Consider the following 17,599-nt stretch of genomic DNA (forward strand, 5'->3'; position numbering starts at 1 on the left):
AGTACTGCAACAGTGAACTGTGAAGAACACAGTACCATTATAGTGAGGACTTACCATTATTGTAGTAGAGGTTCAAGTAGATTCACTATTGCCCTCACTCCATCTCTGTATCTCTTAGTCTTTACTTAGGGTTGGGGCGTGTACCCTCTTCGTCTTCCTCTAGCCCTTGTTAGATCCTTTTTCAAATGCCATAATTTAGCCTCTGGCACAAGTCTGGGACAGATTTGGACAGTTTGTGATCTTAGGAAAGTATACTTGCAGTTTGGGGCATGAAAGACCTGAAGATGGTGCCAGCAACTACCCTTTATACTACTGACATCCTGACATCAAAAAGGGAGCAGTCTGCAGAGCCATGTGGAAAGGTAAGAGCTTTCGGTATTTGGGCTGACCTCAAGCTGCTGCAGGTAGGATATCCAAAAAGTTATCGCTGCAACATTCAAGCTACTTGAACATGTACAGTTATGTTAAGTTTCAACCACAACTGTACCTTCCTGAGTCATACAGCAAGGCTGTTTTCAGAGGTAAAGAAAACTGATTCTAGCTGCTAAAAAAATAAGTTATGTACTTACCATAATGTTCGATGTTTGTAGTCCATCTTGCCCTTTATTCTTACACTTGGGATCGGAGCTGAACCTCGGCTCCGACTCAACCATACTCTAGCTCAAAAACTTCTGGTTGGCACGTGGCTAGGAGGTATCCCATCATGCATCACTAATACAACCCAGATCTTGTTTGCTGCAAGGAGAAACATACAGAGACAAAGAACAAACCAAGTCGAAAGACTAACATAACAAAAAGGCAGCAGACACTCTACCCCCAGGTCCTTAAGGAGGGGGCAGGAGGGTGGGTTCATAAGAATGAAGGGTGAGATGGATTACAAACATCAAACGTTATGGTAAGTACATAACTTCTTTATGTTCTGTAGTCCTATCTCGCCTTCATTCTTACACTTGGGACAGCATCCCTAGCACCTTCATCTTGGGTGGCTCATTGGAAAATGCTCCTGAGTACTGTGGAACCAAAGGAAGACCTGTTCCTGGAAGCCATATCCAATTTGTAGTGAGTAATGAATGTATGAGGTGAAGCCCATGTTGCTGCAGCACAAATGTTGTCTATTGGAATTTTAGCCTGAAAAGCTACCGAGGTAGACACAGACCTGGTAGAATGAGCTTTCACCTTGAAGGGAAGATCTTTGCCACTGGATGAATAGACAAAGGAAATGCAGTTGGAAATCCAGTGAGATAATGTGACTTTAGAAACTGGAAGGCCCTTCCTAGAATCTGAAAAGGAAACAAACAACTGAGCTGACCTTCTGAAATCTTCAGTTCTGCCCAGATAAAAATGCAATTGTCTATGCACATCCAGTTGGTTAAATTTGTACTCTGCCTTGCTAGAAAAATTAGGGAAGAAATCAGGCAATTCAATGGACCGATTAATATGGGCTTGAGAAGAAACCTTAAGAATAAAGGAAGGGTTTGTTCATAAGGAGACCCTATCTTTGTGAAATACCAAATAAGGGGGCTTAATGGAAAGAGCTTGCAGTTCAGAGATCCTTCTTGCAGAGGTGATAGCCACTAAAAATATAGTTTTCCAAGATAATAACTTAAGGTCACATGTTGCTGAAAGTTCAAAAGGGCTTGACGTAAGTCTATGGAGAACAAGGTTCAAATCCCATGGTGCCACCGGATCCATGACTGGGGGTCTTAACAAGGTGGTCCCTTTAAAGAAAGCTCTGCACAGTTTATGAGCCATAAGATTAGGTTTATTAGCCAAATGAAAGGTGGAAAAAGCTGCCAATTGAACTTTAATAGTGGCAGCTACTGAACCTTGGTTGAATAACTGAGAAAGGAAGTCTAAAATGGCAGAAATGGGAGCTGTGTAAGGATCAAGGTTTCTCTCATGGGCCCAAAAGGAGAATCTTTTCCATTTACTGGTATAACTTTTTCTGGCAGAGGGTTTGTGAAAGGATGTCAGGATGTATACAACCTCAGGAGAAATGTCATGAAGCCTGACTAGGTATGGCATTGGAGCAGCCAAGCTGTCAACTTGAGGTTGTAGAGAGAGGGATGGAACACCCCTGACATGTGCGTCGGCAAATCTGGCACTGGGTCCAGAGTCCACAGTTCGTCCATTAGATGAGGTCTGAGAAAGGGGAACCAAATCTGTCAAGGCCAGTAAGGAGGAATTAGGATCATTTTGCTTCCCAAGGTTATTGCTTTCTGAATTACCTTCGATATGAGGGGGAAAGGAGGGAAAGCATAGAGAAGTCCCTAGGGCCAATCGTGAACGAGTGCATCTCTTGGTGTTTCCCCTTCTGTGTGAAAGTAGCTGCTGCATTTGGCATTGAGAGGGGTGGCAAATAGATCGCAGCAAGGCTGACCCCATTTGCAAACAATTTGTTCCGCAATGTATGTGTTCAGAGACCACTCGTGAGGCATCAGAATAGCCCTGCTGAGCCTGTCGGCTATCACTTTGGATTTCCCCGGAATGTGCATTGCAGCCAGAAAGCGCTGGGAAGACACTGCCCACTCCCACAATCGAAGGGCTTCTCTGCAGAGGGGGTACGATTTGGACCCTCCTTGTTTGTTTATGTACCACACTACTGACATATTGTCTGAGTGGATTGCAATCGTCCCTAGAGGGAGAAAGCTGTGAAGTGCTTGCAACGCCAGAAGCACTGCTCTCATCTCCAAGATGATATGCAAATGAGCCTCGTGTTCCTGCCACATGCCTTGGACTGTTCTCCCTAGATAATGCCCCCCCCCCTATCTGGGAAGCATCCGTGGTCACAGTGGCAATGGGGGGGACAAATGGTCTGCCTGTGTTTAGATTGCTGGTATGGGTCCACCAGCGAAGATCCTGTTTGCACAAATCTGTTATCAGGATGGGGTGAGAAAGAGGTAGATACTGCAGTGACCATTGGGCAAACAGTAACCACTGCAGGACCCTCATGTGCAGTCTGGCTAATGGAACTAGTGTTATTGTAGAAGCCATTGTCCCTAACAACTTGAGCACCACCTTTGCTTTCGCTTTCCTTAGAGAAAGTAAGCTCAAAACTTGTTCCCTGAGGCTCAGAATTATTTCTATGGGAAGGTAAGCATTCACTGAAATGGTGTTTATTTCAGTGCCAATAAAATTCACATGCTGAGAGGGTGATAATGCAGATTTTTGCCAATTTACTGTAATCCCTAACTGCAGGAAAGTTTAAATGGTAGTGTCCCTGGCCTGTAACAGTAGATGCCTGGTGGTGGCAGTCAGGAGCCAGTCGTCCAGATGTGGAAACACTTGGAATCCATGACATCTCAAATTTTGAATCACATTTTGCCGACTTTCTGCCCTTTGGGATAGGGTCTAGAAGGAACGGAAAAATGGACTCCCACGGCAGACAGGGTTTTTCCTTCTTGCTCGCACCTGGTGAGTGTGTCCTTTACCTTGGTTCTAAGCAATGAGGATCCGTCAAAGAGGGCATTGGTAAATGTAGACTTAAAGGTCTCTGCAAAGTTACACAAACGTATCCAGGAGTGTCTCCTAAGAGAGACTCCTGAACCCGCTGCCCTACTCGCTCCATCAGCTGCGTAAGATATCAACCTCATGGAGGAGTTCACAATAGAATTTAGGGTAGACATCTGTGCGATAACCTTCTGAGATACCACATCAGATACATTATCCTGCAGAGTATCTCAGCTCTTTTAGGAGATCTCTCTGGAGCCTTGTGAAATGAGACAGGTAGTTCAGCGATCTAAGTGTAAAAGTCACTGAAGAAAAGATACGCTTCCCATACCTAGCCATCATTCGAGACTCCTTGTTCAGTGGATGGACAGTGGAGGAAGTTTCGGCAAATTGCTTTTTGGTGGCTGCTGCCCCCACCATGGCATCTACTGGAACGCCCTTAGTAAGAAAGTCCTTGTCCTGGGCTTTTATTGGAAAGGCTCACCCAGACTCTGCTGCACTTTTACTGTGAGGGAAAGGTTGGTTTGCTTTTTATTTGTTGTATTTTGTATTAGTTTATTGCCTTTTTTATTTTGAGTGCTGTGATTTCTTTTCTTTACCTTGTGTTTTGCTTGTGTTCTGCTTTTAACTGCATATTAAAACTTCAAAAGACCCCACAGCTCTGTCTCTTGTGAGTCAGGCAGAAAATTTTCCCCACTCCCCACCCTGTCACTGTCGTGTTCTTAAATACCACTGTCTTTCTAGTTGCCTGCCTCTTATGTTAATTTGACCATATATCTAATTTCCTCTCTGCTTTCACTGGCTTGTGTGAATAATCACAAAATTATCATTTTGTGAAATCACCCCCCTTCAACTATTTAAATGTATTGGCCATTCTGCTGTATTCCATAGTACCAGAATACAAAAGTGATCACCCCCCTTCAATCTATCTTGCTGTTTTAAAAATAGTGACTCTCCACTAAAACTTAACTTTTTAGACAGGTAAAACTTAAGTTACCTACTTTCACATCTAACTTCTCTAGTGCACACTGCAGTGTTTAGGATAAACCATTTTTTTCATCTTACCTTTAAGCATCCCTGTGACTAGCACTTGCTGTAATACTTGCTGGAAAGTACTAGGAAGCCTTAAACTGATACAATCACTCAACTCTCCTTATTAATAAGGAGAAATTAATCATAGGCACTAAACAGCATATAAATGCAAAGTACCTTGCTAAGGTAAGGGAAAACAGCTCCTGTACTTTTCAGAAAAAAGCACCAAACCAGGCATGTCCAAGGGTCAGCTTCCATTGATTTCTCCTGTCCACCTGGTGAATCTGGGAATACTGGGGCAATGCAGCAATTGCCTTAGGTACACAGACAACCCTCTCCTCCTACCACTCAACACTACAATCTGTGAGAGATGCACTTACATAGCCATACTGGAAGCCAAGCTCTCTCCACCCAAGATTGTGCTAGACAGTCAAGAGGATAAGGTTAACACCCGCACTACACCTCAAGCAACACATAGCCCTCCTAAACTCACACCAACACCCACACATAGAAACACTAAATCCACATATGTGGAGGCCCTTAACTGTAACCTGCACAAGCAACTAGGACCTCTGAAGCTGAAACGCAAACGAACACCAATCACAACCAAAGTGTCACATAGCTCACAACACCAGTATGCCACCCAGCAACAGCCCCTAAGGCAAGACAACATACCTAACACTTTAGTTATGGATGACTCTATAGTCAGGCACACTGATGTCCCACTCACCAGGCAGAACAAGGAGAAAATTACAGTGAACTGCTTGTTGGGTGCCAGGATCCGCCACATAACTCATGCACTCAAGTCACGTCACAAAAAGTACAAATATGACTGTCATTGTCCATGTTGGAGTGAATGACTTGAGACGTACCTCCCTGGACTACATGAAAAGAGACATGGAAGAGCTCTCGGATCATGTGGCCCAGGCAGGTATGACCATAGCCCTGAGTATCATCCTGCCTTCGCCCAGAATTATACCACAATATAAAGACAAAATGATTGAATTCAACAATTGGTAAGCTTCTGGTGTCATTCAAAGGGGATCTAGTATCTGTCTGCCTGGGATAACATGATCGACAGACCACGATGCTTTGCCAGAGATGGTCTGCACCTGTCGTCCCTGGGATTCAGGTTACTGGCAAAGGCTCTTGCCACCCCATAGTGCCCTTTTTAGGCAAAGTTCAAAGGACAAAACCACCACTGTAACAGGTACAAGCATGCAAAATCTGAAGGTAATGCTACTCAATGCTAGAAGTCTAAACCTCAAAATGCACTCTCTCGAGGCACTCCTGAAAATGAAGAACATTGATATCTGTGCAGTAACTGAGACCTGGTTCAAGGCTCCAGAGAGCACCCCTGCAATACCAGGCTACAACTCTTACCACACTTTTCAGCCACCAAACCAGGATAGAAACACTAAAGGTGGAGGAGTGTCCATATTCACCAAGGATATTCACACCACCAGGTTAGTTGCCCAACACAATGCGTCTGAAATTCTCCAGGTGCAACTAACACTAGGTAAGACTGTAATCCAAATTGTAGCTTGTTACAGATCCCTCACTATGCCCCAAGATTCTCACTACACATTTTTAAACATACTGGAAAATATTAATATACAACCAAACACCCTAATATTGGGTGAATTCAACTACCCTGCCATTAACTGGGAAAACTACTCATGTACCAACACATTTGCCCAACGGTTCTTGGAATTCAAAAATTCCAATGCCCTGGATCAACTAATCCATAGTCCCACCAGGGGCTCCAATATCTTAGACCTGGTCATTACCAACATGGGAAATCGATGCTCCACACCTATGGTCACCCCCCCTCGTTGGTCAGATCAGACCATAAGCTAATCACCCTTAACATCCGCATCCCACCCCCCAGTAAGGAAACCTCCATAAAAAACTTCTCCAAAGCCAACTTCATGCTACTCAAGTCAGAAGTTACAAACTTCATGACACCCATGCAAACGGGACCTGAAAGTTCGACTCCTGAGTCCTACACTAAGGCACTGTACGAGCACATCCACTCATGCATGAATCGTGCCATCCCAAACAGAGCCAAGATGCTCTCCTCCAAAAAAAGGAAGCCAATCTGATGGCCCCCTGCCATAAACAAACTTTACAACAAAAGGAAGAAACTATTGCAGAAAAGATGAAAATCCCAGGATGCAAAAAACTCCCTTACCAGCCTCAGTAAGAAGCTAAGATCCCTCATAAAATCCTCCAAAGCTAGTTATGAAAATAAAATTGCCAAAGATTCCAAAGACAACCACAAGGCATTCTATAACTATGTCAAGAATCTAAATGGCAATGCTCAGATCTGCTCTGAGCTACAACAGAATGGCATTAAATATACTGATCCCAAGGATATTGCCAATATCCTGGCAGATCAATTCAGTGCCAACTTCACCCCCCTCTCACCCCCTAAATGGCCCATCTCAATACTGGAAGATTGCCAAATTTCGGTAATAATGGCCACACAGGTACAAAACGCACTCTCCAAAGCTAAGAATACAGCATCCATGGGACCAGATGACATCCCGGGCTGTGTACAACATGAACTACAAAATGAACTGGCACCTCACCTAAATGTCATGTTTAATCACACCCTCACCTCAGGCTTCATGCCCACTGAGTGGTGTACAGCTACAGTTATCCCACTCCACAAGGAGGGATTCACCTTGGATCCTGGGAACTACTGCCCCATCAGTTTGACGAGCCTGATCTGCAAGGCCATGGAACGTATTATCATGGAACTTATAAACAAAGACATTGGCAACCTTAAAACACTGGACCCCACCCAATTTGGGTTCATGAAGGGCCGATCTTGTCTCCTGAACCTGACTGACTTCTTCTAATCAGTCTCCAGAGCTGTGGACGAGGGTAAGGCAGTCCACACAGCCTATCTGGACTTCGCCAAGGCCTTTGACACCATCCCCTACTCTGGAATCATAGATAAACTTACTAAGCTGGCCATTAATCCCTTCCTCACTCGATGGGTTGCCAACTGGCTTACTGACAGAACCCACACTGTAAAAGTAGCTGACTCCAAATCCAGCTGCAGATAAGTGACATGTGGAGTACCTCAGGGTTCAGTCCTGGGTCCTCTCTTATTTGGCATCTACATCTCTGAAGTATAGGCCAACACTAAGAGGCTGTGGCTAACAATCCCCAAATGATGTCGATACTCTACAAAAGGGCCTTACAGAAACAGATGCTTGGTGCCAGAGCCATGGGCTCAAGCTCAGTGCCAAAAAAATGCATAGTTATCCTCTTTGGGAAAAAACATGTACCTGTGAATTACCACATAGGTGGCAGTACACTAAACACCGAAAGTGTGATAAGAGACTTAGGGACACAGGTGGACAGTGGTCTCACCTTCAATAACCACATCGCCACAACAGTCAGGAAATTCTTCTATGTGGCACACCTCATCACTAAGGGCTTTTCATCCAGAAAAAAGGAGGTCATTGTCCCACTGTACTCATCCCTCATTAGACCCATTATAGAATACAATGCCCCATTTGGTATGTACCTCTCAAGACATCTACAACAACTGGAAAGGCCACAGAAATACCTCACTAAAAGAATCACAGGCCTAAAGCAGATGCCCTATGCTGACCACCTTAAAAAGCTTCAGCTATACTCTGTCACATATCGTCTGCTCAGAGGCGATCTCTGCTTAACATACAAGGCCATGTCAAACCCAGAGCTGTTCGACATGCTACACTTAAAGAAATCCCAATTCCGCAGAGCCACACGCTCCAGGGATCTAAACCTTGTCATCACAATAAACAAAACATGCTGGAGGGATAGGTTCCTGACCCAGAGACTCCCCAGACTCTGGAATAAACTGCCCATACATGTCAAGCAGAGCACCTCTTTGGCCCTCTTCAAAGGAACCTTGATGACTGGATGGGAGAAAGGAAATTCACCCCAGGGATCACGTCAGTCGCCCTGCTAGACAGGGGTCCAGAGATGTAAATAGTGTGGGAAGAAATAGCCAGGGAATTGTTATGGCTAGGCTTGTATAGGCCCTAGGGCCGATAGCCTAGTACCAACCTATGAACCTATGGGGTGCTGATAAAAATTTAATTGATCTTCTAGGAGCCGGTTCCATGGAATCAGGAGATTCCCACACCTTTCGACTGATTAGATCCAGTAGCTCGTCAAAAGGTGGAGACACCGAAGAGGTGGAGGGTTGAGACCCGAAAGCCTTCAGGTACACTGACTCCTCATCAGAAAGGGATGTGGTGGGCCAGCCACCTCTCTGTTTCAGGATCTCAAGGATATCTGTGAATGAGATATCATCAGAGAATGACTTGGGGGACCCTTCTGACTCCTTGAGATCAGTGTCTGATGTAATAGACTAATCAGGGGAGTCAACATGTTTCCTCTTACAAGTTTTCTTCCTAGGTGGCTCCTCAGAAAGATATTCTGGGGAGACCTCGGAAGACTGGGGACCACTCATGGTGGTTTCGTGAGGCTGTGAGTCTCTGCTGTGATGGGAGAGAGAGGAAGCTGAGACTGAAGTTGGCACTTTATGGGGAAGAGTGTCGGTACCTCTGGTTGAAACTGAAGACTTGGACAGCACACTTCTCATCACCTCGAAGGCCAATCCTCCTGGCTACGAGGATGCCCTCTGCTCTGAAGATGCAGAGGCAGTCCTCGATGCCGAGGAGATGGGCTCCGAGGCAGATGTGGGGTCCAAGCTCACCCGCGCTGAAGCACCGAGAGGTAGGCTTGGAACTGAAGAAGTTCGATTTGAAGCATCCCCCTCAGGTCCGACCGGATAGCTGAGGACCCTAGACCCCACGGACGGTACCGAAAGGGTCAGAGCGGATATCTGAACCGAGAGACCAACTGAGGTAGCTGGAACCGACTTTTCGACAACCCGAGGCACTGACAACTCTGGCTCCGAAGGCTCAGAGAAGCTTGGAGGAGGAACATCGACAGGGTGTGAGGGCATATTAGGCTCCGGAGCTGACTGGGACGGAGCCAAACATAAATTTGCCAGCGCCAAAGTCTGAAGCAGTTTACGCACCACTCTCTCGATGTTTTCATCAGAAAGGCTCCTAGAGGACCTGGGAGATAGAGTGGGGGACCTAGATCGCTGGAATATAGGTGACCTAAAAGTCAGGGAAACCAGTCAGAGTTCAGCTGACCGGCTCTGAGATGCAGTATCAGTTATCGGCTCCGAACCCCTGGAAACTGATGGATCCACAATGGAAACCTCTGTCGGCACCGATATCAGTGGAGCCGACGAAGATGTAGTCACTTTGGTAATTTTGTCTGGCGGCTCCGCTGAATGGGTGGGAGACCACCCTTTTGTAGCCTTTGGTTTGTCTTTCTTGGAAGAGGAAGGAGATTTAGAGCTGGAGGATGAAGATGCCAATTCCTCCTCAAAGGAATGTTTCAATAGTCCTTTCAAAAAAAGTTTTTTCTTCCTCTCCTGAAGAACACGGGGACTAAATGCATGACAAAACAGGCAAGACTCTTGGAGGTGAATAGCCCCCAAGCAATACACACACAGATTGTGCCCATCCGTTAAGGAAATTTTCTGGGCACACTTGGTACAATTTTTGAAGCCCAAAAGCATGTGATCCTTAGTATCTTTGGACATAGTGCAATAATCACTAAGAACAATGCACAACAACTATATTCAAACAGATAGAACAGCACTGTACAGACAAATAGACAAACAGAGGACTAGGTCCTCTAACTGAAACGGGCCTAGCCCTAAGAGGAGAAAAGGAAATAACCCGAGGACTAGGTCCTCTAATTTAAACGGGCCTTGCCCAGGGAGAGACAAACAACAGAACCAAGGACTAGGTCCTCTAATTTAAATGGGCTTAGCCCAGGGAGAGACAATAAAACAGAACAGAGGTCTAGGTCCTCTAACTTAAACGGGCCTAGCCCAAGGGGAAGGAAAAGGTAAGAGATACAAGCAGCAAAAGAGAAGCGATGCAGGGATACAATAGGCCAACAGAAGAATGGCCAATCAACGTACAAACAGTACACACTGAAACGATGCAGCAAATAGTCAAAAACAGACATGGACTGCAAAAAACACACTACACTACCAAAAAGGTTGTTTTTAGCCAACAATAAACTAGTCAAAGATATGAAAAATTTTCACTTAGCCACGGCCAAGAAAAATCAATTCTGAGCTGAACGAGCGGCAAACGAGATCTGGGTTGTATTAGTGATGCATGATGGGATACCTCCTAGCCACGAGCCAACCAGAAGTTTTTGAGCTAGAGTATGGCCGAGTCGGAGCCAAGGTTCGACTCCAATCCCAAGTGTAAGAATGAAGGCGAGATAGGACTACAGAACATCAAGCCATTACTCTGTAATGTAGTTAACCTTTTACAACTGTAATCAACTGAATATGTGTACACTCTGTTGTATACAACTGAATGCCTGTGTTCCTTAGGAGCCTGGGTCATGGCTGAAAAGGGTTAATAGACCAGGCTCTCTACCCGGTTAACAACTAGCACAAATAAATACATATATTTTAGAATTATTTTGTTCTTACATAGATATTAAGTGTCAAGAAACTATTCATTACATTTCTTTTTTTTTTTTTCATTCTTTCCACTTTTTTCCCTTACCACAGCTCATGAAGGTCACAACATTTTTCCGTTTTCAAATCTCACCTTGTTTTAGAAGGGATTTTGTCCGAGACTGCTGCATGACATAGGCTAGACAGAAGAAATGCTGTAGTCTGCACTGTTGGTCACTGCTTGCAGTGCAGTTTTACATCCTGAGACTATGTTTTGCTGATGTTAGTAAGGGCCTAAAAGCAGCTGAAGTGAAACTCTTTCCAAAAGGTTATTTGTTGAATGAACCTTTATTTCAGGGAACAGAAATGAGTTATACCGAAGCACTTAGCCACTTAGAACTCTTAATTTGTTGCCCAGTGAAGTGTTGCCACACTTGCAATGAGCATGTAACTGTACACTTAAGTACAGTACCAAAAACTCCAGGCATTCATTCACCTTACTAGGACTCTTCAGGTGAGAACTGTCCATTGCTAATGAATGAGCAGACTTAACAGCTTTAACACTAGTAGGTTTGTGTGGAGGAGGAAGAGTCATTAATTAGTTCAGAACAATTAAACCTATGCATTTCACATTTTGTACTGAAGAAAATTAAAACATGGTTGTTGTATGATGGCTTTTGCAAGTGTGCATAAGCACAGATAAGTATTATTTACTTAAAGCATTCACTCCACTTAGAAATCATCTTAAAGTTTTCTAAAAGTCAGTGACTCACAGTACTGTCAGAAACGGAGAGGGAAGAACTCTGATGCTTAGACTGTTTTATAGGATCCCAAATTCCATCTGGGGAATAGGACAGAGACTGAAAAGCAAACAGCATGCCATTTTGGGGTTTAATAATTTAAAATGTAATAGGAAACACAGTGATACTGGTGCATTATTAAAGAATGAATTACCAAGTTCTGATGAATTATTTATATATTTTTTTCAGTTTTATGGTGTTTTATTTTAAAACATAAACAAAACAGTTACTGAAGGAGCAGAAGAAGCTGAAAGAAAAATGCAGGAAAGAGTGTGAGATCTTACTCTCTGTGCAGAGGATTCCTTTCTTAATATAAGAGATTACAATTTATTTTTATATGAAGTACATTGCTGAACACTCATAAATTATTGGACCAGTCAAAAGGAACATTTCTGTTCAGAGAACATCCTCTATTTCTAAAAGCTGCACTCTGTGTAAAGTGCATTTGGGACTTGCATTTTTTTCTTTTCCATTCTGTATCTCTGCTCCAGGCATATTTCAAATATGGTGTCCCTTGGGATGCATCCCAGAATTACCCAGCAAGGACTGGTTAAGGTGATTCAGTTATCAGCTACTGCTCTCTGTGCTATTAATAGTACTATGTTCTTGGCAATTAGCCTCTTTCTGTACTGGGATAAATGACATTCACACATGTGCATGAACACACACACACACACACACACACACACACACACACACACACACACACACACACGTGTTTGTACTTGGTAATCACCCTCCCAATCATATGAAAGATACAACCGAGGCAAGAAAGACGCAGATAAAGAGAAACTGTGTGTGTAGACGCACATAAAGAGAAACTGTGTGTGTGTGTGTGTGTGTGTGTGTGTGTGTGTGTGTGTGTGTGTGTGTATATGTAGTTTAGTCATTTGTGTCTAAGTTTGTGTGCATATGTTTAGTTTGTGAGGTTTTCTCTGCATTGCTTCCTAATTCATTTTTTATATATTTTAATGCTTATGTGTAAGTCAGTCATAATGTGAACTAAATAACTGCTCTGGCAGTACTGCTAAATGCTAAAACTGAAACTGCTGATTTGTTTTGTTTGTAGGCATTCTGTATGATACGTACCCACTTTCTGAGGAGACTTGGCACACTCATCAGTTCAACTTTATTAAGGTAAATCTGCACAGGTGTCTGCAGTCATTAATGTTATTAAAAGAGAGAGAGAGAGAGAAAACCCCAGACCTGAGGTTGACTTTTAACACAGTTGGATGGTAATTAAAAAAAATGTTATATTCTTCTTCAAAAGCTGTAGGCATGCTGTTGAGAATGAATGATCAGTAGTTCATCAGGGTTCATCTTCCTTTGCTACATCTTCAAGTTTAGCAAGAAAGTGGGAGATCAAAACTTGCATCTCATGGAAGAGCTTCATCATTTCTAGACTGAACCCCAAGGGAAAGAAATTTAAATGGTGGTGCAGTGGTTAGCATTGTCACCTCACAGCAAGTGGTTCTCTGGTTCGATCCTCGGCTGGGGTGCCTTCTGTGTGGATTCTGCATATCCTCCCTGTGGTTGCGTGGGTTTCCTCCGGGTGCTCCGGTTTCCTCCCACATCCCAAAGACATACTGCAGGTGGATTGGACATTATAAATTGGCCCTAGGTGTGAGTGTGTGTGTGTGTGTGTGGAAGGTTGGGTGCCGGGCTGGCAACTCAACACTGTAAAACTCCACTGCCAATCATGAGCGGACAGGTGATTCGCTGTGGTGACCCATTAACCGGGAAAAGCCGAAAGAAGAAGAAGAAGATGCGATCCCTAGTATCTGTTCACTGCAGGCCTACACCCACTCTTTCAGATGGCTTTTTATTAATGTGAAACTGTTCTAAGGTTTCTTCTTGATTCCTTCTGGAGATAAAGCCACTAACTAAATGCAGTACGGTATAGGCATACTATGTCATGTACTCTGCACCTGGCTTCTGTCACTCCTGAACACGATTAAGTTTGGCAATAGAGCACAGATGCGTAGGACTTTATGGTACAAAAATGTATGTTTGTTTGTAAGACACTGAACAAGTCATTTAACCATACCAGTGCTTCTGGGTCACACTTGAAAATGGGTACCAGTGCCTAATGGGCTTACCCATTTATGGAGAAAAAATGTTTCTTTACATTTCAGGAAAGTCGTCATTAACATTGTAAACAGCAACAGTAATAGTTTATATACTATTAATACTGAGGAATTACTTTACTTAACAATGTGCCAATTTTATTTGGGATTATGTTCATGAAAGACAACTAGCTAGTATTTTTTTTCTCCAGTGCTGCAGTAGCAGAGCACATTTAACCGTGATTCATGTTTATGGACTAATTTTCTAAACAGAATGCAATGTTTGTACACTGTAGCTATGAATTATTTGCAGTATGTGACAGTGTGTTACAGATGTCCTTCTATTCCTATGTTGCAGTATTTTTGGTGTGGGATTTTCCACCTCAGGAGACCCATACGTCATCTCCTATACAAAAGCTTCATCTTGGCAGTTGTAGTTGCGTGGCATGTCACACATAGGGCCATAAACCAGGGACCTTAAATGTGACATCTGAACACACGGACCTCAGAACATTTCAGCTGCAGATGACCAACGTCATCATGTGCTTCGCTCCTAAGTACCCCGCTGGGGTTTTCTTCTTTAATTTCTAGCTAAAGCTTGGTTTGTTGTAGCAATCCTTAGCCAATGTCAGCAAAAAAGAGCAAATGTCAATGCAGCCACTGGATACCCTATAAAGACATGCAGGACCGCTGCATTGTTTGCTTAGGCCGGGAGCACAATCACAATGCTTGATCCATCTGCCAATCTTTCATTCCTAAGACCCTTTGCAGCTGTCTGGTCACTCTAAATCTCTACCTGGAAAACCAGTGGCTTAAAAATTAGCTCTTAGGATGGATCCCATCTCGGAGGCCTTGACTGAACCTCCATGAAAGAAGGCCAAGTTTCCTACACCTTCTTCTTCTGCCGCTCCGCTATTGGACTCCCCACTAGCTACCGATTTAGGAGCTGAGGGATGTCTGACAGACCCATCAACTTCTATGGCAACCTTGGAGGAAGCTGCTTCACACTTGATGACCGGCACGTCCCTGGAGCCAACCCAGACACCGGCTACCACCGAGGTCGAGGGGGGAACCAGACGCAGCTGGGCGTCCAGCCAGGATCCCTCCACCAGACACTGCTACTGTTAGCTAGGCATTCGACTCCAGGCCTTCTCCTAAGTCTACCTAGTCAAAAAGAAACAAAAATCTAAATATCTGTCTACACCCGCAGAAGGCCTTTCAGATTGGCAGTCCTTCACCTCTTCCTTAATGCAGGCCTTTCTGGCCCTTAGGCCCTCAGTCTCTTCTCCAGCTACCCTTTCACTGCTTAGCCCTAGGCCGGCTTCTGCCTCTTCCCTTCCACCTCTTATCTCACAAGAGAGGGAAGAAGAGCCAGAGACTTATTATTCCTCTTCTGAGGAATCCATTTCTTACACTTCCCAAATTGCCTCCCCTCAAGAGTACTATTCACCAGATGATGACTCTATTGAGGGAGACCTCCCTCCCAGAGGATATCACCTTTGGTGAAACCATTACCAAAATGAAAGAATATTTTAAATGGGACACCTCACAAATGTCTGACACTCAAAAGAGTTATTTTGAGCTTTTACAAGTGGAATCTCCCTCCCCTTCTGCCATTCTATCTGTCATCCCTGCTTATTTAGATGCCTTTACCTATGCATCAAACATAACAGATTCTCAGCCACCTGCTCCTAAGAGACCAGACCGCTTCTTCAAGGTGCCTGATGACCAAAAATTCTTAGTCAAGCCTCCATTGGCAGATCCTGCTGTGATTGCCATCTCACCAGATAAACAATCCAGACTCATTCCATCTGCCTCTCTCTTACCCACGAACAAAGACAGCAAAACAATGGATAGAATTGGAAAGAAGGTCTACACCTCTTCCACATTGGCTTTTAGAGTCATTAACTATCAAACCCATATGACCAAATATGCTTTGGATCTGGTCTCTCAAGCCACTACCCTGCTGGCTGCTACTCCTGACTGCCCCACAAAAGCTGACATCTCTTCCAAACTTTTTCTGGCTGCCCAAGTAGCCAGACACTCAATTAGAGGGAGCTATGATGCTGCAGAGACCTCTGCACACTCCGCAGCATCTGCCTCTGTTCTCAGGAGATACTCCTGGCTTCGTCTGCAACACTTACCTGAAGACTTCAAGTCTAAGAGCGTAGATGCCCCCCTGGACCCTAATTTCCTGTTTGGCAAACAATCAGCAGACCTGTTTAAAAACCTGCAGGAAAAGAGCAAGGAATTGTAAGACATCAAGCATCCCTTGGTGGCCCCAATTCCCAAATATTACAGTAATTACCCTGCCAAGGCCACATTTGTCAGACAAAACCCACCCTCTGCTGGACCTACCTCTTCCAGACAAAGAAGAGGAACCAGAAGACAAACCTCTACCAGGCCAGCTGCCTCTCAGCCTCCCTGTAGACAGCCCTTTCAAGACAGAATAGGCCCCAACAATGCGTGACTGCCTTGCCCCCCTTCCCCTTTCTGCCCGCCTCTCCCACTGCCTCCCCTTTGGGAAAATCATCACCACAGACAGATGGGTTTTGGCTATTATCCAAAAAGGATACTTCCTCTCCTGGAAAGAAAGGCCACCCTTAAGGGGTGTCTCCTTTCTCCAAGAAATCAAAGACACCTCTTCCCAAAGGTCCTGACAGAACTTATGAATTTGGGTACCATAGACGCTGTCCCCTCAGGACAGGAAGGAAAGGGCTTCTATTCAAGACTTTTTCTGGTCCCCAAAAAGGATGGACCATGGAGGCCCATTCTAGACCTTTCCTTCTTAAACCTATTCTTAAAAGTGCCCACCTTCAGAATGTTGTCCCTTTCAAGTTTACTCCCTCTCATACTGGCCAAGGCTTTCATGGCCACACTGGACCTGAAAGAAGCCTACTTGCACATGCCCATTCTACCATCCCCACAGAAACTTTTTACGTTTCTCTGGACCCTCCTCTCATTTCCAATTTACTGCTTTGCCCTTTAGTTTGTCCACTGCCCCCAGAGTGTTCACAAAATGTCTGGCACCAGCCATTGCCTATTGCAGAATGCAGGGGATTCAGATTTATCAGTACCTAGATGACATCCTGATCCTAGCAGACTGCAAAGAAACCCTATTAAGCCATCTAGAGTTCACCATGTGCCTGCTACAAAATCTGGGGTTCACCCTCAACCTCCCAAAATCATCCTTGACACCAGAACAAGACAACATTTTTCTGGGGTGCAGAATCAAAACAGACATTATGAAAGCCTTCCTTCCCCAGGACAAGGTCAGCTCCCTGACCTCCCATTTCAAAGCCCTGCTGCAGACCCAAATAACTGCAAGGCAATTCCTAAGGAAACTGGGCCTAATGGCAGCCACCATCCCCATACCTCCACTAGCCAGAATGCACATGCGAAAGCTACAGTGGTATCTAAAAAATGTTTGGTCTCAACACCAACACCTTCTAGAGCAAAAATCACCCTCCTGCCTTGCCTAAAGGCAGAATTAACTTGGTGAATTCAACAAGTCCATCTCAACCAGGGCCTTCCTCTGCAGCCTCCTCTCCCAACCTAGGTTATGCATACAGATGCTTCAGACTCAGGATGGGGAGCCACAATGGCATCCTACAGGGTCCAAGCAAAATGGCACCCTTCCTTAAGGAACAAACACATCAATGTGAGGAAAATGACAGCAGTCTTTGTAGCACTGAAAACCCTCAGTCCTCTCCTACCAGGTGTTTTCCAAATAATAA

At 44.5% G+C, this 17,599-nt stretch overlaps 1 protein-coding gene across 1 annotated transcript in view; it reads left to right on the forward strand.

Moving 5' to 3' along the window:
- Positions 1-17,599, forward strand: part of GAMT (guanidinoacetate N-methyltransferase) — a 306,917-nt gene that overhangs the window by 179,006 nt on the left and 110,312 nt on the right. The window contains exon 4 of the mRNA XM_044054004.1: positions 12,866-12,933. Within this exon, the coding sequence (XP_043909939.1) occupies positions 12,866-12,933 (68 nt within the window). The remainder of the gene's footprint in view (positions 1-12,865; positions 12,934-17,599) is intronic.

Source organism: Protopterus annectens, chromosome 13.part0 (assembly GCF_019279795.1).
Source record: "Protopterus annectens isolate FY-2018-M chromosome 13.part0, PAN1.0, whole genome shotgun sequence".
NCBI classification, from domain to species: domain Eukaryota; kingdom Metazoa; phylum Chordata; order Ceratodontiformes; family Protopteridae; genus Protopterus; species Protopterus annectens.